The 26,556-nt window shown below is 47.8% G+C and overlaps 1 protein-coding gene across 13 annotated transcripts in view; it reads right to left on the bottom strand.

Annotated features, from left to right (window-relative positions):
- PCNT (pericentrin) overlaps window positions 1-26,556 on the bottom strand; it is a 151,112-nt gene that overhangs the window by 54,753 nt on the left and 69,803 nt on the right. For 12 of the 13 annotated variants that reach the window (XM_058523322.1, XM_058523333.1, XM_058523328.1 and 9 more), the window contains 11 exons: window positions 25,241-25,401; window positions 24,762-25,000; window positions 22,508-22,670; window positions 21,717-21,929; window positions 14,959-15,188; window positions 14,173-14,289; window positions 14,051-14,071; window positions 13,022-13,228; window positions 9,960-10,130; window positions 9,568-9,720; window positions 8,319-8,411 (listed from right to left, as the gene is read on the bottom strand). In XM_058523322.1, coding sequence (XP_058379305.1) covers window positions 8,319-8,411; window positions 9,568-9,720; window positions 9,960-10,130; window positions 13,022-13,228; window positions 14,051-14,071; window positions 14,173-14,289; window positions 14,959-15,188; window positions 21,717-21,929; window positions 22,508-22,670; window positions 24,762-25,000; window positions 25,241-25,401 — 1,768 coding nt within the window. The remainder of the gene's footprint in view (window positions 1-8,318; window positions 8,412-9,567; window positions 9,721-9,959; window positions 10,131-13,021; window positions 13,229-14,050; window positions 14,072-14,172; window positions 14,290-14,958; window positions 15,189-21,716; window positions 21,930-22,507; window positions 22,671-24,761; window positions 25,001-25,240; window positions 25,402-26,556) is intronic. The other variant, XM_058523324.1, reaches the window with a different exon arrangement.

Genomic DNA, 26,556 nt, shown 5'->3' with positions numbered 1-26,556 from the left:
GGGCAGCGCAGCAAGATGAGGACAGAAGAAGGAACCAGCGCAGCCAAAGCTGTGGAGAACAACAGAGAAGAGACAGAGAAGTAGGGAAGGAAAACCCCAAACTCCGTGTGTCAACTCCACCCACGTCCTGGGCTGATCTGTGCACGATCTCTGCAGGCAAGACAGAGTGCACACTTGAGTCTGAAAGAGGACTACCACGGAAACAAAAACTCAGCACTCTCAGAAGCAAGAGTCCCCACGACATAATTTGCAGAATATCAAGAATGCAAATGAAAATTATCTACACAGGAAAAAAAATCAGCAACATGTGACCAATTCTTAAGAAAAAAGACAACCAATGGCAAGCAATCCTGAGATGACAAAAATGCTGGAATGAGCAAACAAGGATGTTAAAGCAGATGTCACAGCTGTGTGGAAGGACATATAGATAAGTAGTTTACGATAAACAAAAAGATAGGAAATCTTGGCAGAGGAAAGGAAACTATAAAAAGAAACAAAAACGAAACCAAGAGACAGTTTCAAGATGGCGGCATAGGTGGCTCTGAACTCACCTCCTCCCACAGACACAACAAATTGACAACTACTCTTGGAACAACTACCCCTGAGAGAGAACTGCACACTGGATAAAAAGAACCCCCACAACAAGGAACAATCCTGACAGAGGTAGAAGAGGCAGAAATTCCTTTCTGGAGAGATTAAAAAGCCACCTTCGAGCAACTGCGCTTCATGGCAAGCCAGGAGCAACCTTAAGGTACGAAGCCTCCCCTGGAGGAGCGGGGGATCTGAGGGGGGGAGTGTTACCACAATAAGCAGCTTTTGGACTCAGCACAACCGAGACGAGTGTCATAACACCTGGCGTTGCTGGCTCTTCACAACCACGGGGAACATCCCCAGAAAAGCTATCAAACATAAGGCGAAAAAAAGCCTGCTCTTAAAGGGCCCACACACAAATTCACCCGTTTCAAAAAGCAACCTAAAATCACCAGAAAGAAAGGAGCACAGTCCTATGGTGAAAAGAGACTCACGTGATAGGCTCTGGGTGCATCCTGGAGACAGGTGAGACCTCCCCAGGCTGGGACCACCTCCCCAGGGACTGAGACACGGGCATCAGACATTGTTGTGACCTAGTACAGGCATGCCAACACAGACGCTGGCAGATGTCTTTGGAGTTCTTCCCTCGGCCTCTCTGCCCAAGGTCTGCCCCACCCACTAAAGCACTGATTTAATCCAGCTCAGCAAGGGCAGGCAGCCCACCCTAGGGACTGGCCCCATCCAGTAGCAAGCCCTTGGGCAACTTGTGGGCCCGCATAGGCGGGGTGCCTGGAACCTCTGCAGCCAGGTGAGTAGGTTGGCCTCTGTGGGGCAGGGTGTGCATGAGGGGCGGGCCTGCATTGGGGAGTTTGTGGGGACTCTGTAGTGGGGTGACTGGGCCCACATCAGTGGGTCAGGGAGCACACATGGGACAGGACTTTGTAGACAGGGTGTGTGGCCATGCAGGCAATGGGGCCTGTCAGCTGTAGCAGACTTGTGCTTCTCAAACAGCCACATAGAGGATCGGGCCCACCTTCCAAAGCGTGAAACAACTGGGTGCTCCCATGCCTGGGGCCAGCCCCACCCAGCTGCAAGCCTGAGAGCTGACAACAGCCGATCAGGCCAGAGGCCTGCAGCAATTGTAAGCCCCTGAGCCTAGCAACCAGCCACGCTGGGGGTCTACTCACTTAACAGAAAAACTGCAGCAGGAATGTGCTATTAGACCTTGCAGCCTACTGTGCTGGGGGTCCCCATGCCCGAAAAAGTAACTGAAGGGACTGTAGCAGCCACATGCAGCTGAGCATTACAACCAGCCGGCCAGGGGGACAACGTAGCCTCCCTGGGCACCTGCAGCAAGAGCGACCCTGCCACAACAGAAGGACACATGTAGCACATACAAGGGGCACTCCTGGAACATTTGGAACTGGTGACGAAAGGGAAGCACACTGCTGGGCCTCATAAGGCATGTCTTACATAAGGCCACCTCTCCAAGATCGGGAGACATAGCTGACCTACCTAATACGTAGATATAAGCACAGAGAAAGAGGCAAAATGAGGAGACAGAGGAATACATTCCAGGTAAGGGAACAGGACAAAACCCCAGAAAAAACAAAACAAAAAAGAGATAAACAATCTAGCTGACAAAGACTACAAAACAAAAAGTCATAGGGATGCTTACTGATCTTGGGAGAAGAATGGATGAACGCAGTGAGAACGTCAACAAAACACTGGAAAATATAAAAAAGAACCAATCAGAAATGAAGAATACAATACTGGAAATGAAAAGTTCACTAGAGGGACTCAATAGCAGAATAGATGTTACAGAAGAACAGATCAGTGAGCTGGACGAAAGACTAGAGGAAATCACCCAGGCTGAACAGATAAAAGAAAAAAGAATTAAAAAGAACCAGGACACTCTAGGGACTTCTGGGAAAACATCAAGTACACTAACATTCGTGTTATAGGTGTCCCAGAAGGAGACGAGCAAGACAAAGGGGCAGAGAACCTATCTGAAGAAATAATAGCTGAAAACTTTCCTAACCTAAGAAAGGAAACAGACATCCAGGTACAGGAAGCACAGAGAGCACCATAAAAGATAAACTGAAAGAAGCCCACACCAAGACACATCATAGTTGAAATGTCAAGAATTAAAGATAGAGAATCCTAAAAGCCGCAAGAGAAAGGCAACAAGTAACATACAAAGAAAACCCCATAAGGCTATATAGCTGACTTCTCAGCAGAAAACTTACAGGCTAGAAGGGAGTCGCATGATATATCTGAAGTGCTGAAAGAATGGGGGCTGGCTCAGTGGCATAGCGGTTAACTGCGTGTGCTCCACTGAGGTGGCCCGGGGTTTGCAGGTTCAGATCCCGGGCGCACACCGACGCACCACTTGTTAAGCCATGCTGTGGCAGCGTCCCATATAAAGTAGAGGAAGATGGGCATAGATGTTAGCTCAGGGCCAGTCTTCCTCAGCAAAAGAGAGGAAGATTGGCAACAGATGTTAGCTCAGAGCTAATCTTCCTCAAAAAAAAAAAAGGTTAGATATGATAACAAAAACATAAAATGTGGGAGGAGGGGAGTAATAGAGTAGAGCTTCTGGCAAGAAGTCAAACTAAAGAGACCATCAACTTCAAATAGATTGTTATATACGTAGGTTATTATATATGAACCTCATGGTAACCAAAAACCACAAACCTATAATAAATACAAAAGAATTAAGAAAAAAGAAGCCAAACATAATTCTAAAGAAAGCCATCAAACCACAAGGGAAGACAGCCAGAGAAGAAGGAAGGAACAGAGAAGAACTACTAAAACACCCAGAAGAAAAGTAACAAAATGGCAATAAGTACATTCTTACCAATGGCTACTTTAAATGTCAATGGACTAAATGCTCCAATCAAAAGGCATAGGGTGGCCGACTGGATAAAAAAACAAGACCCATATATATGTTGCATACAAGAGACACACTTTAGACCTAAAGACACTCACAAACTGAAAGCAAAGGGATGGAAAAAGAAACTCCATGCAAATGGCAATGAAAAGAAAGCTGGGGTAGCAATACTCATATCAGACAAAACAGACTTTAAAACAAAAACTAACAAGAGACAAAGAAGAACAATACATAATGATAAAGGGAAGAATCCAACAAGAGGATAAGACATTTGTAAATATCTATGCACCCAACATAGGAGCGCCTAAATATATACAGCAATTATTAACAGACATAAAAGGAGAAATAAACAACAACACAATAATAGTTACACGAGTGGATACATCATCCAAACAGAAGATCAATAAGGAAACATTAGCCCTTAAGTGACACATTAGACCAGATGGACTTAGTAGATATATATAGAACATTCCATCCAAAAACTAGAGAATACACATTCTTTTCAAATGCACATGGAACATTCTCCAGGATAGATCACATATTAGGCAACAAATAAGTCTCAATAAATTTAAGAAACTGAAATAATACCAAGCATCTTTTCTGACCAAAATGGTATGAAACTAGAAATCAACTACAGGAAGAAAATCAGAAAAGCCACAAATACGTGAAGATGAAACAAAATGCTACTGAACAACCACTGGGTCAACGAAGAAATCAAAAAATACCTGAAGACAAATGCAAATGGAACTACAACATGCCAAAATTTATGGCATACAGCAAAAGCGGTTCTAAGAGGGAAGTTTACAGCAATACAAGCCTACTTCAACAACCAAGAAAAATCTCAAATAAGCAATCTAACAATGTACCTAAAAGAAGTGGAAAAAGAAGAACAAACAAATCCCAAAATCAGTAGAAGGAAGGAAATAATAAAAATCAGGGCAGAAATAAATGAAATAGAGACTAAAAAAAAATAGAAAAAAATCAATGACACTAAGAACTGGCTCTTTGAAAAGATAAACAAAATTGACAAGCCTTTAGCTAGACTCACCAAGAAAAAAACAGAGAAGGCTCAAATAAATAAAATCAGAAATGGGGGCCAGCCCAGGGGCACAGCGGTTAAGTTCGAGCGCTCCATTTTGGCAGCCCAGGGTTCACAGGTTCGGATCCCGGGCATGGACTGACGCACCGCTTGTCAAGCCATGCTGTTGTGGTGTCCCATATAAAGCAGAGGAAGATGGGCACGGATGTTTGCCCAGGGCCATTCTTCCTCAGAAAAAAGAGGAGGAGTGGCAACAGATGTTAGCTCGGGGCTGATCTTCCTCACAAAATAAATAAATAAATAAAATAAAATCAGAAATGAAAGAGGAGAAACTACAATGGACACCTCAGAAATACAAAAGATTTTAAGAGAATACTACGAAAAGATATACAGCAACAAATTGGGTAATCTAGAAGAAACGGATAAATTCTTAGAATCTTACAACCTTTCAAAACTGAATCAAGAAGAAATAGAGAATCTGTATAGACCAATCACCAGTAAGGAGATCAAAACAGTTAAATTTCAGAACCAGATGGTTTCCCTGGTGAATTCTACCAAACACTCAAAGAAGACTTAATACCTATCCTTCTCAAACTCTTCCAAAAAATTGAAGAGCAGGGGAAGCTGCCTAACTCATTTTACAAAGCGAACATTACCCTGATACCAAAACCAGACAAGGACAACACAAAAAAAAGAAAATTACAGGCCAACATCACTGATGAACATCGACGCAAAAATCCTCAACAAAATACTAGCAAATGGAATACAACAATACATTTAAAAGATCATACACCACGATCAAGTGGGATTTATTCCAGGGATGGAAGGATGGTTCAACATCCGCAAATCAATCGACGTAATATACCACATTAACAAAATTAAGAATAAAAATCACATGAGTATCTCAATAGATGCAGAGAAAGCATTTGACAAAGTACAGTCTCCATTTATGATAAAAATTCTCAATAAAATGGGTATAAAAGGAAAGTACCTCAACATAATAAAAGCCATATATGACAAAACCACAGCTAATATCATTCTCAATAGAGAAAAACTGAAAGCTATCCCTTTAAGAACAGGAACATGGATGTCCACTTTCACCACTCTTATTTAACATAGTATTGGATGTCCTAGCCAGAGCAATCAGGCAACAAAAAGAAAAAAAGAGACCCAAATTGGAAAAGAAGAAGTGAAACTGTCACTATTTGCAGATGACATGATTTTATACATATAAAACCCTAAAGAATCCAACAAAAACTTTCAAAAATAATAAATGAATACAGTAAAGTTGCAGGATACAAAATCAACATACAAAACTCAGTTGCTTTTCTATACACTAACAATGAAGTAGCAGAAAGAGAAATTAAGAATATAATCCCATTTACAATTGCAATAAAAAGAATAAAATATACCTAGGAATAAACTTAACCAAAGAGGTGAAAGACCTGTACACTGAAAACTATAAAACATTGTTGAAAGAAATAGAAGACACAAAAAAATGGGAAGATATTCTGAGCCCTTGGATTGGAAGAATTAACATAGTCAAAACGTCCATACTTCCTAAAGCCATCTACAGATTCAATGCAATCCCTATCAAAGTTCCAACAACATTTTTCACAGAAATCGAACAAAGAATCCTAAAATTTATCTGGAACAACAAAAGACTGCCGAATAACCAAAGTAATCCTGAAAAAAAAGAACAGAGCTGGAGGTATCACACTCCCTGATTTCAAACTAATCTACAGAGCAAAACAGCATGGTACTGGCACAAAAACAGACACACAGATCAATAGAACAGAATAGAGAGCCTGGAAATAAACCCACACATCTATGGACAGGTAGTTTTCAACAAGGGAGCCAAGAACATACAATGGGGAAAAGAAAGTCTCTTCAACAAATGGTGTTGGGAAAACTGGATAGCCACATGCAAAAAAATGAAAGTAGACCCTTACCTTACACCATGCACAAAAATCAACTCCAAATGGATTAAAGACTTGAATGTAAGACCTGAAACTATGAAACTTCTAGAAGAAAACATAGGCAGTACGCTCTTCCACATCGGTCTTAGCAACATCTTTTCAAACACCACATCTGACCGGGCAAGAGAAACAATAGAAAAAATAAACAAATGGGACTACATCAAACTAAAAAGCTTCTGCACAGCAAAGGAAACCATCAACAAAACGAAAAGACAACCTAACAATTGGGAGAAGATATTTGCAAACCATATATCTGATAAGGGCTTAATCTCCAAAATATATAAAGAACTCATGCATCTCAACAACAAAAAAACTACCAACCCAATTAAAAAATGGGCAAAAGACCTGAACAGACATTTCTCCAAAGAAGATATACAGATGGCCAATAGACACATGAAAAGATGTTCAAAATCACTAACTATTAGGGAAATGCAAATCAAAACTACAATGAGATATCACCTCACGCCCGTCAGAATGGTTATAATTAACAAGACAGGAAACAACATGTGTTGGAGAGGATGTGGAGAAAAGGGAACTCTCATACACTGCTGGTGGGAGTGCAAACTGGTGCAGCCACTATGGAAAACAGTATGGAGATTCCTCAAAAAATCAAAGATAGAACTACCATATGATCCAGCTATTCCACTGTTGGGTATTTATCCAAAGAACTTGAAAACACCAATTTGCAAAGGTACATGCACCCCTGTGTTCATTGCAGCGTTATTCACAATAGCCAAGACTTGGAAGCAACCTAAGTGCCCATCAAGGGACGAATGGATAAAGAAGATGTGGTATATATACACAATGGAATACTACTCAGCCATAAGAAACGATGAAATCCAGGCATTTGTGACAACATGGATGGACATTGAGGGTATAATGCAAAGTGAAATAAGTCAGAGGGAGAAGGTCAAATACTGTATGATTTCCTTCATTAAGTAGTAGATAATAACAACAATAAACAAACACATAGGGACAGAGATTGGATTGGTGGTTACCAGAGGGGAAGGGGGGAGGGAGGGGGGTGAAAGGGATAATTCAGTACATGTGATGGGTTGTAATTAGTATTTTGGTGGTGAACGTGATGTAGTCCATGCAGAAATAGAAGTATAATGATGTACACCTGAAATTTTTACAATGTTATAAACCAATGTTACTGCAATAAACAAAAAATAAAAAAAATTAAAAAAAAATGAAATTTTAGTTTTATTTGTTATATTGAAGCAAAGATACTATCCATACCTTTACAAAAAATTCAAAGTAGAATTACAGAAAACAAAGGATGTACAGATTTGCAAATCTAGAAATGAACAAAAATCTCAAAAGAAAATATTTGGGATTGTCTTTACAAAGCTTTCTATTGTTAATGGAACTAAAATATTTCCCTTATCACATAAACTCTCTTTAATATGTATATATTTTAGTATGTAAAATTATACTCACATGGCCAATTCTGGAGCACTAAGGAGTAATAACAGATACAATCTCCTTTAAACAATTAGTCACCAGTTTTAAAGGCATTTCTCAAAGTAACACAAAATGATATCTTTAAATTTTGCCAAATATATAAGATACCAACACAGATCATTAATATCCCAATAGCCTCTGTCACTGCAAAATTTGGAGACATGAAAAACTACAGATAAAACTTCTCCTTTTTACCCCACCAACCTCCCACCATCCTTACCTCCAAAATTAATGAAAAACACCACTCTCAACTTCATATAAAGACACAGACTACTGTCATCCCAGAGGCCCCTGTTGATCCCCAGATCACACCTACAAACTACCAAAAACATAATGCGCAAGACACCGTTACGGCCAAAGGCACAAGCCTGGACTGTGTCCAGCGCGTCCAGCGTCAGGGCAGGCCTACCTCACTGAAAGCGCTGCTTCCCATCCCAGCCAGCTGCGCCTCGAGCTGCTCACTCACACACTTTATCTCCCTTTCTTTGTTCTGCAGAAATGCCTGTGGAAATGATAATAATAATAAAGCCACCAAAGCATTACTATGGGAAACAGTCCCCTGATCCTGCAGAAGTGAAATATCCTCAATGAATATGCCTATAGTTTTAAATACCAACATTTCATTTGAAAATATTTTTCTATTAAAGTGCTTTCTTTTTAAAATGACATATTAGAGCTTGACTTGCAAAAATTAATCACTGCAGTTCTCCAGGCAATTTGTTTAAAAGCAATCACCAAAGAGTAAGTAAAGTGTGCTCTTATCTGCTTCTCGTCTATTAATTAAGGACAAATTCCCACCAAAAGGACAACTAATGACTAAGATTGCCTTAAAACTCTATTTTCACTGAAGACATTTTAAAATTGTACAGATGCAACCTTGGTGAGGATCGGGCATAAACGACACAACCCCCTGAATTTCTTTCACTGCTATTAGTTCACTCATCCAGCAACTGCCGGGTCAGCACCGCAGACACTGATTCTAAACTCACGTATCTCACAGCCACCTTTTAAGGTTTTGATTTCTTTACAACTTGGATTATCATCTCCACTATACAGAGGTTGTTTTTCTTTTTGCTTCAAAAGCACAATTACATTAAGATAGTAGAGAAGATTTAAAAACAGATTTTTTACCATCCTACTGGTAGGAAGGATGACAATGAGCGACCATTTACTAGCAACCACTTCTTCTAGAATGGGGTTCCCCTGCAATGGCCAAAAGCAGGTCACATCGCTCCAAATCTATGATTTTTTTCCTCTCACAGTTTCTGTCACTAGGGAAGTGCCTTTCCTGCACTGTGACCCAATAAGCATCCTTTGAAAGGCCTGACTATTGGTGTTGCAAGCAGGAAGGAGAGCACGGTGCAGGAGGTGAACGCAGAGGAGCTTCCCAGTCAAGGTGACTGGTGTTCCGCTCCTGACTCCTGGAAAGCTGCTTCCCCCAAACACTTCCCGGCGCAGCCCCAGCTGCCAAGCTCAGTGCAGAAGTCAGGCATCTCCTGGTGTCACCCGCCAGAGCAGGGCCCTCCTCCTGTCTTCAGGAAGAAGGCTCACACGCGTCTGCAAAGGCCCGAGGCTCAGGTAGTCCCCACAGCTGGCCAGCCACAGCTGTTATATAATCAGCATAAACTTAGGGGTCAAGGTGGGTCCTTGTCGTTTACCTTCAAACTGGCATTCTCCTCCTGAAGTTCTCTGACACTGACGGCACTATGGTTGTTCTGCATGTCTAATTTTAAGGTCAGATGTAGTACTTCTTCGTTTTTACTTACTAAGTCATCTTTAATCTTTTCTAATTGTTCTTTTAAGTCCAGAATCTTTCATTAAAACAAAAGAAGGCAGGTATTAAAAATTACCTAATATTGCAATTGATTTAATAATTATTAAAATCACTTTGAAAGATTTAAAAATACATGCCAAAAAAGTTATTACTATCCTATAACCCACATTAAAACTATAAACAATATACAGTAACTGTATCATTTGAAGTGCAGTGGATCCCACCAGCAGACCCTGAGCCGAAGGAAACCGCCTGTCTGCCCCGCCCCCCACGTACCTCGCTCTCACGCTGCAGGAGTGCCCTCTGCACCGCCTCTAACTGGACTTCTGGGCCCTTGGGACGGCTGTCCACAGGAGGCACGGGGCATTTGCCCTCATCTAGTTTAGACTGCAGTGTGGACACCAGAAGCAAGTTACTCATCTGCTGTTCCTGTAATGCCTCTTTATCCTATTTAAGAAAAAAAGGAGATTTTAGGCAAGTATTTCAGGAATCAGGGGCCTCAAAATGCTGTTTGTCAGAGTGTAAACCGTCCTTTGCTCTGCCTGGAGCACACCTGCACACATCTGCATGTACCAGACACACGATCCACAGACCTGGCTGAGCAGAGGTCTGCCTGGTGAAGGATGCAGTCCCAACAGAGAGCCATAGCCTGTGCCCGTGATTCCACCGTGAGGAATTTATCCTTAGTAATTATTCAACAAGGTACAAAAACAGTCTCTAGACCGCTAGCAATTTAACAAAAATTGGAAACAACTTGCCAAAGAATGCGGCAATGGCTGATGATACCTCCATATGACAAATATTTGTAAACATTAAAAAGTCTTCAAACAACATTTAACATGGATAAAATGGTCACAACATATTAAGTGGGGAAGAAATAGGCATACAAAGTTGTATATATGGTCCAACTTTGTGGAGGGAAAAAAGGCATTTTCTATACCCCTAGCACCTAATAAGCTCAGTAAATGTTTGCTGAGGGAAGGAAGGGAGGGAGGGAGGGGGAAAATAAGAAGGGAAGGAGAGAGGGAAGGAAATAAGAAGTGAGGGAGGGAGGGACAGACAAGGCAGCCCCAAACTGAGCTGTCCCCACACAGGTCCAGGAAGTGGCTGGACCAGGGGCACGACTCCCTCCAGGAACCAGGTGACACAGCGCCTGGGCCTGTGCTGGGCGTCCTTCCCGAGAGAGTGAACCTGTCTGCAAGAAAGAGCTCTGACTTCATTCAATGGTTCTCATCAGCATTTTCAAGAACCAAACACACCTGGTAAAAACTCTCCTTTTTTTTTTTTTTTTAAATTTATTTATTTTCCCCCCAAAGCCCCAGTAGATAGTTGTATATCACAGCTGCACATCCTTCCAGTTGCTGTACGTGGGACGCGGCCTCAGCATGGCCAGAGAAGCGGTGAGTCGGTGCGCGCCCGGGATCCGAACCCGGGCCGCCAGCAGCAGAGCGCACGCACTTAACAGCTAAGCCACGGGGCCGGCCCAAAACTCTCCTTCTTGAAGAGGATTTGTCTTAAGGTCAAACTTAGGATTCTAAAATAAAATTTCTCATTGAGACTCACTTTTCAAGTAATTTTTAACCCCAGTGACATGAAATGAAACATCAGAAGTTGAATTCCTTTTGACTGAAGGATCACAAGGAGGGAACAAGTGCTGCCAGGAAAGGCTGGAGCACATGGCAATCAGATGACCCCAATCACACTTGGCTTTCCCACCTCGGCTGAAACTTGCAGATACAAAAACACTCCTGTACATCACAGGTGCATAATTCCAAACTACAATATGAAAAACTATCACTGAAGTATTTCCCCTGGGGAGTTGATGTAAATTCCTGAACACAAAAATTTAAATGATTATAACTAGCTCTAAGTAAAGTACCTAATGAAATAAGTTTTTTCAACATAAAAGGTTGAACATGTACTTTATGAAATTACTAAGGATAAGTTCAGAGTGCTTGAGAAATAAAGGAGTACTGTAAAAATTGGTACAAAATGCTATTATACTAAACGTGATATTGTGGTTTATAACAAGAAACACGTCATGTGTCACGTTTTGACAGAGACATGTTCTGAGAAATGCATCGTTAGGCAATTCTGTCGTTGTGTGAACATCACAGAGTGTACTTACACAAACCTAGATGGTAGAGCCCACTACACACCCAGACTACATGGTGCTAATCTATGGGACCACCGTCATATGTGCAGTCTGTTGCTGACCGAGACATCGTTATGTGGTACGTGACTGCACATATTTGGTCTTCGTCTGATTCCTGGCTCACAGCTCCTAAAACCCTTGGAACTTCCTGAGTGATGAGAGTGATAAAGGTGTCTTGATATTCATAATAACCCCTTTCAACCACATCTGAGTTTATGTGAATGAGGAGACTCTGGGCAAACACCTAAGGCTGGGGGCTGGTCGCCAGGGAAACCCACCATGTGATTCGAGGGTTGGCACTTTCAGTTCCCCCCGCCCCACCCCCACCCCCGCCCCGACCTCCAGGAAAGGAGAGGAACTGGAGGTTGAATCGGTCACCAGTGGTCAATGATTTAATCAGTCGTGCCTATGTCATGGAACCTCCATAGAAACCCAACAGGACGGGTTCGGAGAGTTTTTGGGTTGGCGAACACATGGAGGTGCTGGGAGGGTGGTGCTCCCAGAGAGCATGAAGCTCTGTTTCCCTTTTCATCCCTTACCCTACGCGTCTCTTCCACCTGGCTGTTCCTGAGTTATGTCCTTTCATAGTAAACCAGTGATCTAGTAAGTAAAATGTTTCTCTGTGTTCTGTGAGCTGCTTTTGCAAATAAATCGAACCTGAGGAAGGGGTTGTGGGACCCTCCGATTTATTCATCTTGGACTTGTGATTGACATCTGGGGGAGGGAATCTTGTAGGACTGAGCTCTTACCCTGTGGGATGTGATGCCATCTCTAGGTAGATGGTGTCAGAATTGAATGAAGTTGTAGGACCCGCAGCTGGGGTCTGCTGGGAACTGGAGAACAGCTTGGTGTGGGGACCCCCCTCCCACATTTAGTGACCAGAAGTGTCAGGAGTGAAGTGAGGTGGCGCTGCAGCAGAGGGCTGACAGCACAGAGACACGCAGAGCATTGTTCCTTAGAGTTAATAAAAGCAGAGCTCAGAGGGAACTCTGTTGCCCATCGGTCTGGGGTCCTTGCTCCCACGTGGTCTTTCTGGTGCAGCCAACGGCACAAGTGAAAGCAAGAAAGAAAGGCCCCCCCCCTCCACCCCCCAGCGGCTCAGAGAGCTTGGGGCAATGCACCAGCAAGTGCCACCGTTAACCAGAGACCCTGACGGAACTCCAACTGGACAAAGGGTGTTTACTTGCTGTAACTCTTTCACAGTTTTTCTCTGCTTTTCCAGTTCTTCTTGGAGCTGGATCACTTTCCTTCTGGTGTTGGCATTCATTTCCTCGAGATGTTTAATTTCCTCTTCCTGGATCAATACTTGTCTATCTGCCAGTTCTTTCTTTATAACCAATTCATTAAGTCCATCTGACTTTTCTCTCAATTTTTCTTGTAACAATTCAACCTAAAACAACAAAAAATGCTTGAGAAATACAAGATTTAAAAAAACAAAACTATCTTCTAAATAAAGTACACACTACAACTGAGAGAAAACAGATCTACATGGTTTAGACCTAGGCTGCACAATGAAGCCTAGTGAAAGAATATGATAAAACTGCATTAACAAGGACATGCTCTCAATAAGATGACATATAAAAATAATAATATTACACAATATGTGTTAGTAAAATAAGATTAATTTTGACAGTAAGGAACGGAGAGCTACTCAGCAATAAAAAAGAATTAACTACAGACACAGCAACAACCTGGATGAATCTAGAGAATTAGGTTGAGTGAAAAAAGTCAGTTCTAAAAGGTTACACAACGTATGGTCTATTTGTTTAATAGCATGGAAATAATAAAACCACCAAGCAGAGGACAGGTTAGTGGGGGGGAGGGAAGGCAGCCTGAGGGGCCCGCGGGGAGGGAACCCATCTCGTCTGTCTGCACGTCCACATCAGGCGGTAATCTGGGGCAGAGCTCTGCAGGATGTCACCACAGGGGGAACTGGGTGAAGGGGACACGGAATCTCTCTGGGTCTTATTTCTCACAACTGCAAGTCAATCCACAATCATCTCAAAACAAATTTAATTTTAAAAAAGAACAAGCAAATCAACCACAGCTACCTCAGACAGGGGGAAGCAGATCATTCCAGCCCCAAGCGGAAGGAAGCAAGAAAAACAAGCAAGAAACAGGACCAGGTGCCCAACGCCCTCTATGGCCATGCAGAGGGCGGGCAAGGAGGCAGCACGGACCACTCGACGGACAGCAGACAGCGTACCCCTACCTCCTCATCCAGCTGTGCCCGCTGTTGTTCCACGTACATGGAAGGAAAAAGTTTCAAAAAATAAAGTTTAAAAATGCCACAGACAACAGCCACCCCACGCGCGGCACGGCAGGCTGACTTACATGGCTGTCGCGGGGGCCCCAGGGCTGCGGCCTGGCCGCCTGTCGGAGCTGCTCCTCCAGCCTCTGAATCTCCTGTTGGAAGTCCTCGCGCTCCTGCTCCCTCTCGACGGCCTGCTCCTGTCATGAGAGGCAGTCTGTTTGCATCGTTTCCTCTGAGACTGCTCAGAAGTGCTCACTGAGACACAGCACATCTCCTGTGGCACCAGGAGGGACAAGTGAAAGGTGTGCGGTCGAGAGAGGAAAGGGCCTGGCCTGCCGCTGACTGCCCACTACGCCTTTCACGCTGCGGCCAGGGCTTCCACTTCACACACGCGTCCACTGCCCAGTAGGCGGGCTCCCTCATTGCGGCCACTGTGTAGACAGGGTGAAGGAAGAGGAATGGCCCTTTAGGTGTAACGCAGGGGAGGCTCTTGGACGTTGACAGGAAGACAAGACACAGAAAGAGCAGACAGCACAGTCCAGGGGAAGCAGCAGGGGGCTGCAGGCACCTCCCGGACGGCGCCCGGCGCGGGGCACACAGGACCAGCAGTCGGCCGTTAGAGACTTCTCCCAGACCAGAGAGGAGCGCGTGGCGAGGGGCTCAGAAGGGTGTTCCCTAAGAGTCACACACCACAAAATGCCGACAACAGCCGAAAGGCCACCGAGAGACAGTGGAAAAGTGACGGTCCATCTGCACAGGAATCTACTGCCGTGGTGCAGAAGCTCATTTAATGACCTGGAAAGAAGTTCATGTGATAAAGATGACTGCCAGTGATACAAATAAAACTTATTCTCCAAAATTCTTACATCCATGAACTGCCGCTGGCTACGCAAGTGCTTGTCCAGAGACTCCATCTGCTGCCGCAGGGCGGAGAGCTCCGCGGCCTGCCCGGAGCACGCCTGATGCCGAGAGAGCTGCTCCTCCAGTTCAGCCTCTAACACCTTCATCTGGGACAGCAGAGCTGAGCGGTCCTTTTCAGACTGTTTCCTGGTCTCCGACTGCTCCTTGGCTAGATATTCCACTTCCCTCCGAAGAGCTAAAGATCAAAGAAAACAGATGAGGAAAGCCCCCACAGCTCAGGGCAAGGCGCTTGTGTTACAGCAGAAACACAAAACGTGCATTTCCCAGCGCGACGTTTCCACAGCAGACACAGCACACGGCCACCCGGGAAGAAGCAGACACCATGTCCAGCCTCCCTGGCATTCTGGGACCAAGTCCTGGCTGGGGGACTGGAGCACAGGTTCCCTGAGACTTCCAGACCCCGCCCCACAGAGAAGGGCATGGCTCTTCCCTTTCCGTTCCTTCTCCTCCCACAGGGATGTGACACGGCCAAGGCCCCACAGCTGCCTCGAGCAGAGGAAACATGCGCCCAGCAAGCCAGGTGAGTCCGTGTCCTGTCAGACGCTGAGCCCACATCCTAACTAACACAGCCACAAGTTAGCCAAGTAGCCACTGAAAATAAAGTCAAGTACTGTTAACAAAAGAAAAAAAAAAATCACATCTTTTAAATGAAAATTGGATAAAAAAATTTTAAGGCCAAGAAAACTTGTTATTCCCAAATGACACGTCAGGTAATTTTCTAGGAATGACAACTTCACTGTATTCTCCAATATGGAAACATAAAATGTAACTTAGAACCTCCCTCCGAGGGAGCACAAGCCCTGATGAGGAGGCTCCCCAGCAGGTCCGTGGACAGTAAAGGTGCTCACCACGTGCCCGGGGCTGGGGCTGTGCTGCAGCAAAGGCGTCAAGCTATCAGCAAATCAAAAGCCAGTCTAAAGTTAACCGGGTGGGGAGCCACAATCCAAGTGGAAACTACAAACTGATAAGCATTTTGCCTCTGACAAGTCTCGAAGTGCTCAAACTACCCGAAAACTGAAATGTTAAGTTCGTAAGTTTTTATTTACATTTCACCAGCTTTCAAATCTTAATTTCTCGGTTTATAAAAATCTGTCAATCTTTTACGACAAACTATCATCACCACTAATATAACATTCTCAATAAATTTTCATGCTAATAAGTCAGCAATTAAGGTAAATTAGCTTTAAACATGCAGTCAGAACGTCATTCACAGCCCTCAGAGACATGAGTCCGGGGCTTGTGTACCATTGCTGCGACGGTCAGCGCTCCCCAGGTGCCCACCCAGACAACACCACCTTCAGGGCCACACGCAATGGGGCCACGAGATGGAGGAAAGGCACCTGGCTGACATCACAGGCGCCTGCGTGCAGGCAGGACAGAGGGGAAAGCGTCGGTGTGGCTATTCAGGCCATGCTGAGGGACAACTGTGAGGTCGGACCAGTACAGGAGCCCCCTGGGCCCCGAGCCCCTCCCTCGAGACCTTCCGGGCCCCCAGGGCCCCCAGCCCAAGGACACTGCAGCCACCGCGAGATGGGCTACTGCAAAGCAGCACGCGCCGTGGCTCCGCAACTGCGGTGAGCCTTGCCAGAGACCTCATCGCTCTACATACGAGTACTGAAGGTCACAGTCACCATGTTATTTAATAGTTGGCCTCAAAAGCGCTGAAGTATTTTTCCTCTTTAGTAAAATGTTGTAAAATCTGGTGCAAACATACAGCATATCACACAGAAATCATTCGTCTGTTTTTACAGACCTGAATCCTTATGTGCTAGAGTAACAGGAATGCCTATAAATGAAAACACACAGCCTTTTCAGAGATGGAAACAGAAGAATGTGTGACCTAGAACATGACAGTCAGAAATAAGCGAAGCGAGTGTCGGCGCAGGACTCCAGGAACGTTTCTGGCCTCGGACAACCCCTGACACTCGTGTGTTTCCATAATGCCACCGCCATGGTCTGAATGTCTGTGTCCCCCCAAATTCACAGGTGAACTTAACCCCAGACATGATGGTTAGGAGGTGGGGCCCATAGGAGGTGCTCAGGAGCCTCACGAGGGGATTAGCACCCTTCTAGACGAGACTGCAGAGGGCTCCTGCCCCTTCTGCATGTGAGGACATAGCAAGAAGACGCTGTGTGACCCAGGAAGCAGCCCTCACCAGGAGGCGACCGTGCCGGCGCCTTGACCTTGGACCTCCAGCCTCCAGGACTATGAGCAATAAATATCTGTCGTTGACACCCAATCTGTGGAATTCTGTTACAGCAGCTCAGATGGACTACTACAGCCAGTGTCTGTCCTCGTGTCGCAGCAGGTCCCGGCTCCCAGGGGCTTTCGTGTTGACTTTTAAAGGAGACAAAGGAAAACACACAGGACAGACGGCATCGCCCTGAAGGTGGCCATGAGACACGCCGCACAGCTGAAGAGGAGCCACACAGACGGGCAAGGAAGGCTGAATTTCCCCACGAGGTGCCGGGACTTCCCGAAACTCTTGACAAGTTGGCCCATGTTCACAAGGACCTAAAGCAGAATGAGAACCAAGTGGCCGCCTCCTGGACCCCACCCAGGGGGGCTGTGGTCAGGGAAGATCAGGTGTGCTGGCGGGCAGCTTCTCAGACAGCTTACCCAGGAGAACCTTAGCGTGGCAGTGCACACGTGAGACCCTAAATGGGAGCACAGAATCGTGCGGCAGGGTGAAGGGGAGGAACAGAGGTCAGAGCGAGAAATTAAGGTGGGGATAACAATGCAAAAATGAAAGCAACCCGAGAGGACCCCAGAGAAAGCCAAGAATTTCCTGGTGACAAAACGAAGCGAAGGAGGAAAGACCAGCCTGGGTCGGGAAGGGCTCCATGGGTCTGTCTGCCCCTCCCTGGCCCAGCTCCCACGTCTGCAGAGGCGCTCCGGGGGCTCCAGCCACACAAGGGAGCCAGGCCTCTCGCAGGCCGAACCAGAGACACAGAAGCGGAGGGGCGGTCACGGCCTCAGGAAGAGGCAGAGGAGGAGCCCGGCCCAGCTGAGGCAGAGCCCCAGGGGACGGACACAGACACCGCCACGGGAGACTGGACCAAGGGCCACCGGATCCAGGCCCAGCTAAGGCAGAGCCACTCGGCCCTTGGGCAGCTAAGACGAGGCTGTTCCATGGCACAGGGCTGTGTGGCCACTCAGCTGGTCCCACCGCTGTGTGTCTCCCACTGGGTCCCCACTCTACAGTCCCAATACCCAGGAAGAGAAGAAAGGGCTGAAAATGAGAGTGCTCACGGGAGTAAATACCAGTCTCGACGGACAGGGTGTGGGCCCAGCCACCCTGTGGAGGAACATGGGCGGTCACATGGACCCACGGGCGGGGGCGTTGTCCTTGAGGACAGGGCGAAAGGGCCCTGCACAAGGAAGGTCCACCCCACCGGGAGCTCCGGAGGACAGGAAGGCGTGGGGACAGAAGCAGCAGTGGCTGAGAAATCCCCAATCAGAACAGGATAGCGTGGGAAAACCGCCTTGGACACATCACAGGGACAGGTAAGAACATCAGAGCAAAGAGAGATTCCTAAGAACACCCGCCAAAAAACAAGACATCTCTGCAGAAACACTGGATGTGAGCAAACGACAGTTTATGGCCTCGAAGTATTAAAGGAAAAGAAATCAAATCTAGAATCGTATCTTTCAGCTACAACGTCATTTAAGGATGAGGGTAAAATAAGGAAATTTCAGACACTCAAGGTCTGAGCAAGTCCCCACAGCCCTCTGAAAGCAAGGATGCAGGGAGAAAACACCCACAGCTCACTGCCATTTGGGTGGCGATTCACATGTGACATGGGACACAGCGCACGCACGCTCTCACAAGCGTGCTCACGCACACTCACGCGGGCTCTCTCACACATGCTCATGCACACTCATGCGAGCTCTCACACACGCTCACGTCTATGTGTTCTCACACACTTGCTCACACACCTGCACACAAACATGGACGACAGCCTCGCCTGACCCCAGCTGGGCTGGGACGAGCAGAGATGGGAAGGAGTCAGAGAGCACAGGGCAGGTTTAGGTCAGTGATCAGAGGACAGTGGCCTGAGTGAGGGAGGAGCAGGCACAGAAGAACAACTGAATGCACAGCTGTACAAGGCAGAGGAAAGTCCCTCTCTGAGAGGAGAGAGCAGGTCCTGGGAAGCACGGAGAAGGAAACACCGGAAGAAAGCAGGACACACCCACGCAGCTGTGGGCTCGGCAAATAAAACTTGGCTAACGGAACAAAAGCAGCTGCCTAAATCAGCTTTTTAAAAAGTCATCAATAGGGGCTGGCCTGGTGGCATAGTAGTTAAGTTAGCATGCTCCACTTCAGCGGCCCGGGGTTCAGAGGTTCAGATCCCAGGCGCGGACCTATGCACAGCTCATGAGGCCATGCTGTGGAGGTATCCCATATGCAAAATAGAGGAAGATAGGCACAGATGTTAGCTTAGCGACAACCTTCCTCACACACACACACACACACACACACACACACACACACACACACGTCATTAATACCCATAAGAGTCCCAAAGAAAAACATTAAGAAAAACTAAAAATAAAGGGGTGAAGAAAGAAAGCCAGGTTAGTATTTCTTTTTTTTTCTCTTTTTTGTGAGGAAGATCAGCCCTGAGCTAACATCTGCCAATCCCCCTCTTTTTTTGCTGAGGAAGACTGGCCCTGGGGTAACATCCGTGCCCATCTTCCTCCACTTTATATGGGACGCCGCCACAGCATGGCTTGACAAGCAGTGCCTTGGGGCGCGCCCAGGATCTGAACCCGGGCCACCAGCAGCGGATCGCATGCACTTAACCGCTAAGCCACAGGGCGGGCCCAGGTTAGTATTTCTAATATCAGGAACTTACATCAAAAAAATGGAAAAGGCGGGGCTGGCCCGGTGGCATAGCGGTTAAGTGTGAGCACTCTGCTGTGGCAGCTGGGGTTCACAGGTTCGGATCCCGGGCGCACACTGACGCACCACTTGTCAAGCCATGCTGTGGCAGCGTCCCATATAAAGTAGAGGAAGATGGGCACAGATGGTGGCCCAGGGCCAATCTTCCTCAGCAAAAAGAGGAGGACTGGCATAGGATGTTGGCTCAGGGCTGATCTTCCTTGCAAATTAAAAAAAAAAAAAAAAAAGGAAAAGGAGGACCAGGCCAGTGGCATAGCAGTTAAGTTTGAAGCTCTGCTTCGGCAGCCTGGGGTTTGCAGGTTTGGATCCTGGGCACGGACCTATGCACTGCTCATCAAGCCATCCTGTGGTGGTGACCCACATGCAAAATAGAGGAGGACAGGCACAGATGTTAGCTTAGGGCCAATCTTCCTCAACAAAAAAAAAAAAAAAAGGAAAAGGAAAAGGACAGTCAGTCTTGATGGCATAGCAGTTAAAGTTCAGCATGCTCCACTTCGGTGGCCTGGGTTCAGTTCCCAGGCTCGGAACCACACCACTCGTCTGTCAGTAGCCATGCTGTGGCAGCGGCTCACACAGAAGACCTCGAAGAATTTACAATTATACACAACTATGCACAGGGGTGAGGGGGGAGGAGGAAAAAAAGGAAGAAAAAGGAGAAAGATGGACAACAAATGTTAGTGTAGGGTGAATCTTCCCCTGCAAAAAAAAAAAAAAATAGAAAAAGGACAGAGGAACATCATATATGTCACAAATAGCTGAGCAAGAGATCAAGTCTGGAAACGACGACAAGCAGACAGCTCAGAGGGCCCCCACGGATGGCACCAAGAAACCAAGCAACAGACCACCCTTTACTTAAAGAAATGGCAAGCCCCTCGGAGCCGAATGTGACCCAGGAGCCTCATGTTAGCGTGACTGAAGAACTACGATAGCCAGAAAGAGCAAAGATGGGCATAACTCAGGACAAGAAGATGGAATCAATGAGCAACACCAAAAGCTAGCTGTTTACCAATGAGAAACATTAAAAAGAAGAAAGAATTTGGGGGAAGAAAAATGAGTTTTCTGAATCGGTTAGGGTGGTAAACAGCGGCCAAGGTTCTGACACAAAGCCCAGCCTTCTGAGCGTGTGGACGGCCCCCAGGGTCCAGCAGAGAGCAGCGGGAGGAGGCGAGCGCCCCACAGGTGGCAGACCTGAGGCGAGGGCGTGACACCCATTCTGGCAAAGCCTGACCTCATGCACAACAGTCTCCTACAGACCTGCCGCGGAGGACACCACCTGCAGCTCAACGTGTGAAGCTTCTTCTATTTAGACTTTTATTTTAAATATATTTAAATCTAAACTATCTAAGAATCTGAACTATAATGAACTCCTTTTGTTAAAACTCTGTGTTTTCTAGTTAAAATTAAAAAAATGTGCCTAATGTTAACTTTAAGTAAAATTTTTAAGTAGCCTCATCTTTTCACAGTCTTGGCTGTTTATCTCAAACAGCCTGGCAACATCTCAGCCATCTCCTGTTTGCCAGAGGTGAGCTGACCCCACGGAAACGTAAGAACACTCGAGTCACCACGCTCACCAGGATAACCAGCCTCTTCTAGGAGCAGCAAACACAGGTGGACACTCCATGGAACCTCTCACACCTTCCCGGAGCCACACACATCAAGCCTCCCTCTGAGAGTGCTCTCGTCTTCTGTCCTTTCTACCCTCTGGAAACGCTGAACTTCCAGAACAGCCTGTGGCTGCTGCCCACACTCCCGCCCTCTGCAGCTCCGTCTCCCCTCCTGGAACTGGCATTTCTTACCAGCTTCTCTCTCTTCAGCTCCTGCAGCCAAGGCCTCCTTTTGGCTCCACAGGGTGGAGTTTTCCTCCTTCAGCTCTGCCTGCTGCTGGGTTACCCGCTGGAGCTGCTGTTTCAGGCTCTCCAGCTCGACAACGAGCCCCTGCTCGGATGCCTCCTTCCGGCCCAGTGCCTCCTGCAGGCTGGCCTTCTCCACCTTGAACCCCTCGATGACACCTGAGGAGACAGGGAGAGACATGGCTGCTGAGGCCCCAATGAAAGAGCGAAAGGAGCAGTCGGACGACAAGGGTGTCCCAGGCGCCAGTGAGACATCAGCCATGGGGCGTTGAGAGCTGAGTGGTCACACCTGCATCCTGGTCCCAGATGGACAGCACAGGGCCGGCCGACCCAGTGAGATGTGGGAGCCACCAGACAAGACGATGCATCTGTGAGCAGCCACATGCAAGACGCCTCCACACTACGCCTACGCACACCCCCTCAGGCCAAGTGCCCAGCACACAAGGCCACTGTGAGCACCAGACACAGCAGCGTAGAGTCGGGGGCAGTCGGAGATGTGACTTCTTGGGGCACCCACTGCCCATCGCTGTGATGGGAGGATGAAGGTTCCCATCTCGCCACACGACGGGACACCGAGGTGGTCAGCTCAAAGAGAAGTGGTCGTTAAGTACCAAGGACGGACGCCCCCCAGGGGCCTGTCTGCTGCAACACGGACTCCCCAGAGCTCCCAGGGCCTCCAACGCGACTCATTTCTCTGAGGAAAGTCACGGGTGCCTCTGCCGTGGCCCGCCGCTTACCCTCCGCCTTGTGCAGCTCCAGCATCAGCCGCGTCTTGGCCGCATTTTCCTCCTCCAGGCGCTCCAGTAACTCCTGGTGCTTTCTAACGACCTGTAGTGTCTCCTCATTCTTACAGCTAAATTCCTTCTCAAAACGAGAATGAATCTGACGTGCTTCCTCTAGCTGTTGAAACACATTTGAAAACTGGAACTGTGTATCAAAAATCATCAAAACTTTTATTAATACCAATAGAAGCCTACTGGCATAGAATCCTGGTGAAATGATAAATATTCCACATGAAACAATTTCGACGTTCAACGTTATATCAATTACTAAATAATTAAACCTGGTAATTCAACAAATTTTCAACCAAGAAAAATTCTGCACACAGACACAGACAAACGGCACAGAACACTCGTGCATTTGTGAAGTGCTGACACCACGTGTGTTGAGGCGAAGGTGCACTTCCAAGGACACACGTGGCAGGAAGCCGACATTGAGAACCTGGCCCTGGGCAGGGACGGGCCACCTGGTCTCGGCAGGTGGAGAAATGACAGGAGAGGTGCGGGAGGAAGGGCACCATGGGCCAGTCACCACACTGGGCAGGAGACCTACACGTCCCCACTGCCTGCAGACCCTCCCTCCCTGACCCAGATGCCACGAGGCCCCTCTCGAGGCTCAGCCCCAGGCCCTAACCTTCCCCTCCTCCCCGCACTCCCCTGACGGGCATGTCCAGTCTGAGGCTCCCAGGCCATCCCCAGGCTGGGGGGCCTGGGTTAATGTCTGAATCCAAAACGCCCATATACCGCGCTGTCCTGACAGACAACTGAGCACCTGGCCTAGGCCTCCCTCGGCCTCCTCATGTACTTCATGCAGCTCCGGCCTTCTCCAGACCCAGACTCTACTGAAATCTGTTGATTTTACCTTGAAAGCAGCCCCTGAGGCCGCCACTCCTCATGCCTCACCTAGGGTCACCTCCCCCAGCCTCCAACCTCTCATGACACCTCCTCCAGCCAACTAGCCACTGCCCGCCCTTCCTGCCACCCCACCCCTGACCCCGACTGATCAGGGCCCCTCACACCCCTCCTGCTGCCCTGCGCTGACTTTCCACTTCCCATAGGACTCCGCTCTGCTCACCCTGCCTCCCCCCAAAACCTGCCCTGCTTTCTCTCCCACAGGCCCCATGTTCCTCCCGGCTGCGGGACCGGGTGCCCTGCAGAACACAGTCCATGCAGTAGGACTTCTAAGGAATGGGACACACTGAGAGCACACGTGAGCCCACAAGAGACTAGCGCACTTGCTCGGACATGACGCCAGGGCCACAGGCCGGGTTACACTTGCAGACACAGTGCCCACCCACGAGATGCTCACATGTGAGTGTCTGTTTTCCTTTTATGACACTGGAGGGACAATCAAAAACACCTGATTACTCGTCAGATGCTGCCCAAATCTGTCCTCTTTTTGAGAGAAGATAGGAGGGCACAAAGGGAAGAAAACAGCAGCTGGGAGGAGCCAGAAAGAAAAACCAGGTTTCGATACTGTTGCTCTCCGCACCTTCAGCAGGAGGAAATTTCTGCAGCTATTCTGAGATCTGAACAGCAATGCTTTGCATAAAAAGCCTCATTTTTTTAACTGGTCTGACTCTGGAAAAAAGAATTTTTATTGCTTTCCATATATTCCTATTTAACATCTTTCCTGATTGATTAAAATGTTCTAAAAGGGTTAACAAAAATAATGCCCTTTTTCAGTGATAATCTCTAAATATATTCAATGTGGAATTAAAATAGTACATGAAGTAAATATAGTAAAAGAAAGGGGCGGATTATATAAGGTCTAAACTAAGTACACTGAGGTTTTACTTTTCCTTCAGAGCAAGCCTACTTCCTCAGAAAAGACTCCTTCTTAAAGAAGAACACGTAGAAGAATGTCGTTGGTAGTGACAGAAGATAAAATGACACAAGGGAAGCAAATTAGCCCCCCAGAATCGAGAGTTTCTCCACACCCAGTGGAGAAGAGAATGGAGAGAGAAGCCAGATCTGCCTGGAAAGTGGAAACATCCCTCTCATCCTGCAGGGTTTGGTTGAGAATCACAAAAGCCATATGAACGGCGCCCGCAGAGCACCTGGGAGCTGTAATATCATCAATGACTCAGTCTATTCACTTATTCAATCCCTTATCCTTCTCTGAAAAAGAGAATCAGCAGTAGGGGCCAAAATGGGGCCACAGAACAGAGAACGGGCAGTGAGGATGGTGCCGAGTGGGGCCACGTCTCACCTGCCTGCTGGAGTTCAGGGCCATTTCCAGGAGGCCGTCCACTGCCAGGCCAAGGCTCCGGTAGATTCTCCTAATTGGCTGCTCACATTCCAGCGTACTTTCTGGGCTCATAAAAAAGCTTTCACAGACGTGACTGCTAATTTCAGCCACTGAAGACATCTCAGCGCATTCTGGCAAAGTTCCGTCCAGTTCTGGCAGGGCCGCATCACACCCAGGCCACGTCTCATCAAGTGCTGGTGCTACAATGTGAGCAAATACAGCAGCCTACACACACCGCATGGCCGCACACCCGACCACCAGCAGCAAAGGACCAGCATGCCCGCACTGCTAACAACGACACCCATATTAACATAAGAAGCAGGTTCCCGGGGCCCAGTGCTTGGCTGTCTTTAAGCACAGTGGTGGGAGGGAAGGGGGAGGGCGGTGCTCCCAGCACAGCGGCCCCAGGAGGCCCTCAGCGCCCTGGGCCTGGCACTCACCTGCAGATGGGGCCTGGCCCACCAGCTGCATGTCGGGTGGGCTCTCGTCTTCGAGACAGAGCCCCACGCGCTCACCGATCCGGCTCCTCAGGGAGATGGCAGCCTTCAGCGTCTCTCCAAACAAACCCAGCAGCCTCCTCAGGGCATCCCGCAGAGCTCTCCTGAGGAGGGAAGCACACCAGACAGCGGCCGTCGGCCCAGACCCAGCCCTGTCTGACCGGGACAACAGCAGCACGGCCGGGGGGCGGCTCTGACAACGTGAGCAGATCTTTCTGTTGCTGCTCTTGACTTGTAAAAGGTGTTGCACTGTTGTGACCTGAAGCGTGGAGCAAAGCCCCCGAGCCAGAGCACACCAGCTTCGTCTAGAGGCCGCCCCCACCTGCTCTCCCCTGGGGCAGGGAGCACACAAACCCCACCAGTCCCCACGCCACAGGCTCTCCGACCCTCAGGAGCAGAGCTGGGTACAAACATGGCCTCGGGGTTCTTCCCTTTTACAAAATATCTGTTCAAAAATCAGAAGTCACACCTGACCCACGGCCCACGTGCATGGGAAGTCGTGGCTCTCCCATGCCTCTCTCTGGGGCCACACAAACCCCAAAGCTTGGACTGTTCTGTTCTTCATAGGACCACAAACCAGCCTGCACCCGTGTCTGAGCTGCATCCTTTTAGACCAGCCCTGCCAGCTGGGCCTCATCTGTCTGTGGCATCGTGACCCCGCTCAGGACGTAGCTATGGGCAAAGCGCTGTAGCAAATGTGCCAGCCAGACAGGCCAACACGAGCTCCCACACCCGTCAGACGTCAGGGCTGAAGTAGGCAGGAAAGAGGCTTGCCCACCCCATCCCTTCACACACTCACAGCCCTATCACAGGCCCAGCACAGGCACTGCCCCCAACACAGGGAAACACTGAACACAACACACCAAGAGCCGCCCCTTGCAAGCTGACATTCCGGGTGAGAGACAGACAGTGAGATCGGGGCGCAGGAACTGCGAGGTGAGGCGGGAAGGAGGCAGTGGGGCAGACTGCCCTGAGCACACAAACAGCTGGGGGAGGCCGCAGACAGCTCCTTGCTGCTTCCCAGGCCCTGCAGGTGGCTACCGAGGTTATGAGAACAAGCAAGACGGGCACAGCACATGCAAAGGCCCTGCGGTGGAAGCGTGTGGGGGTAGGCATGAGAACGACCACACAGACAGTGGGTCAGGGAGGGCAAGTCAGCTCTGCTCTGAGAGAAAATGCCAGAAGACGCCCTCAAAGCCTGCCCCCACTTCCTCTTTGCACCCTGTCCAGGCCACGCTGACCCCTGGTCCCGTGATGAT

The sequence above is a fragment of the Diceros bicornis genome, chromosome 27 (assembly GCF_020826845.1).
Source record: "Diceros bicornis minor isolate mBicDic1 chromosome 27, mDicBic1.mat.cur, whole genome shotgun sequence".
NCBI lineage: Eukaryota > Metazoa > Chordata > Mammalia > Perissodactyla > Rhinocerotidae > Diceros > Diceros bicornis.
The sequence above is the reverse complement of the archived record's forward strand: the minus strand, read 5'-3'. Positions and strand labels throughout refer to the sequence as shown.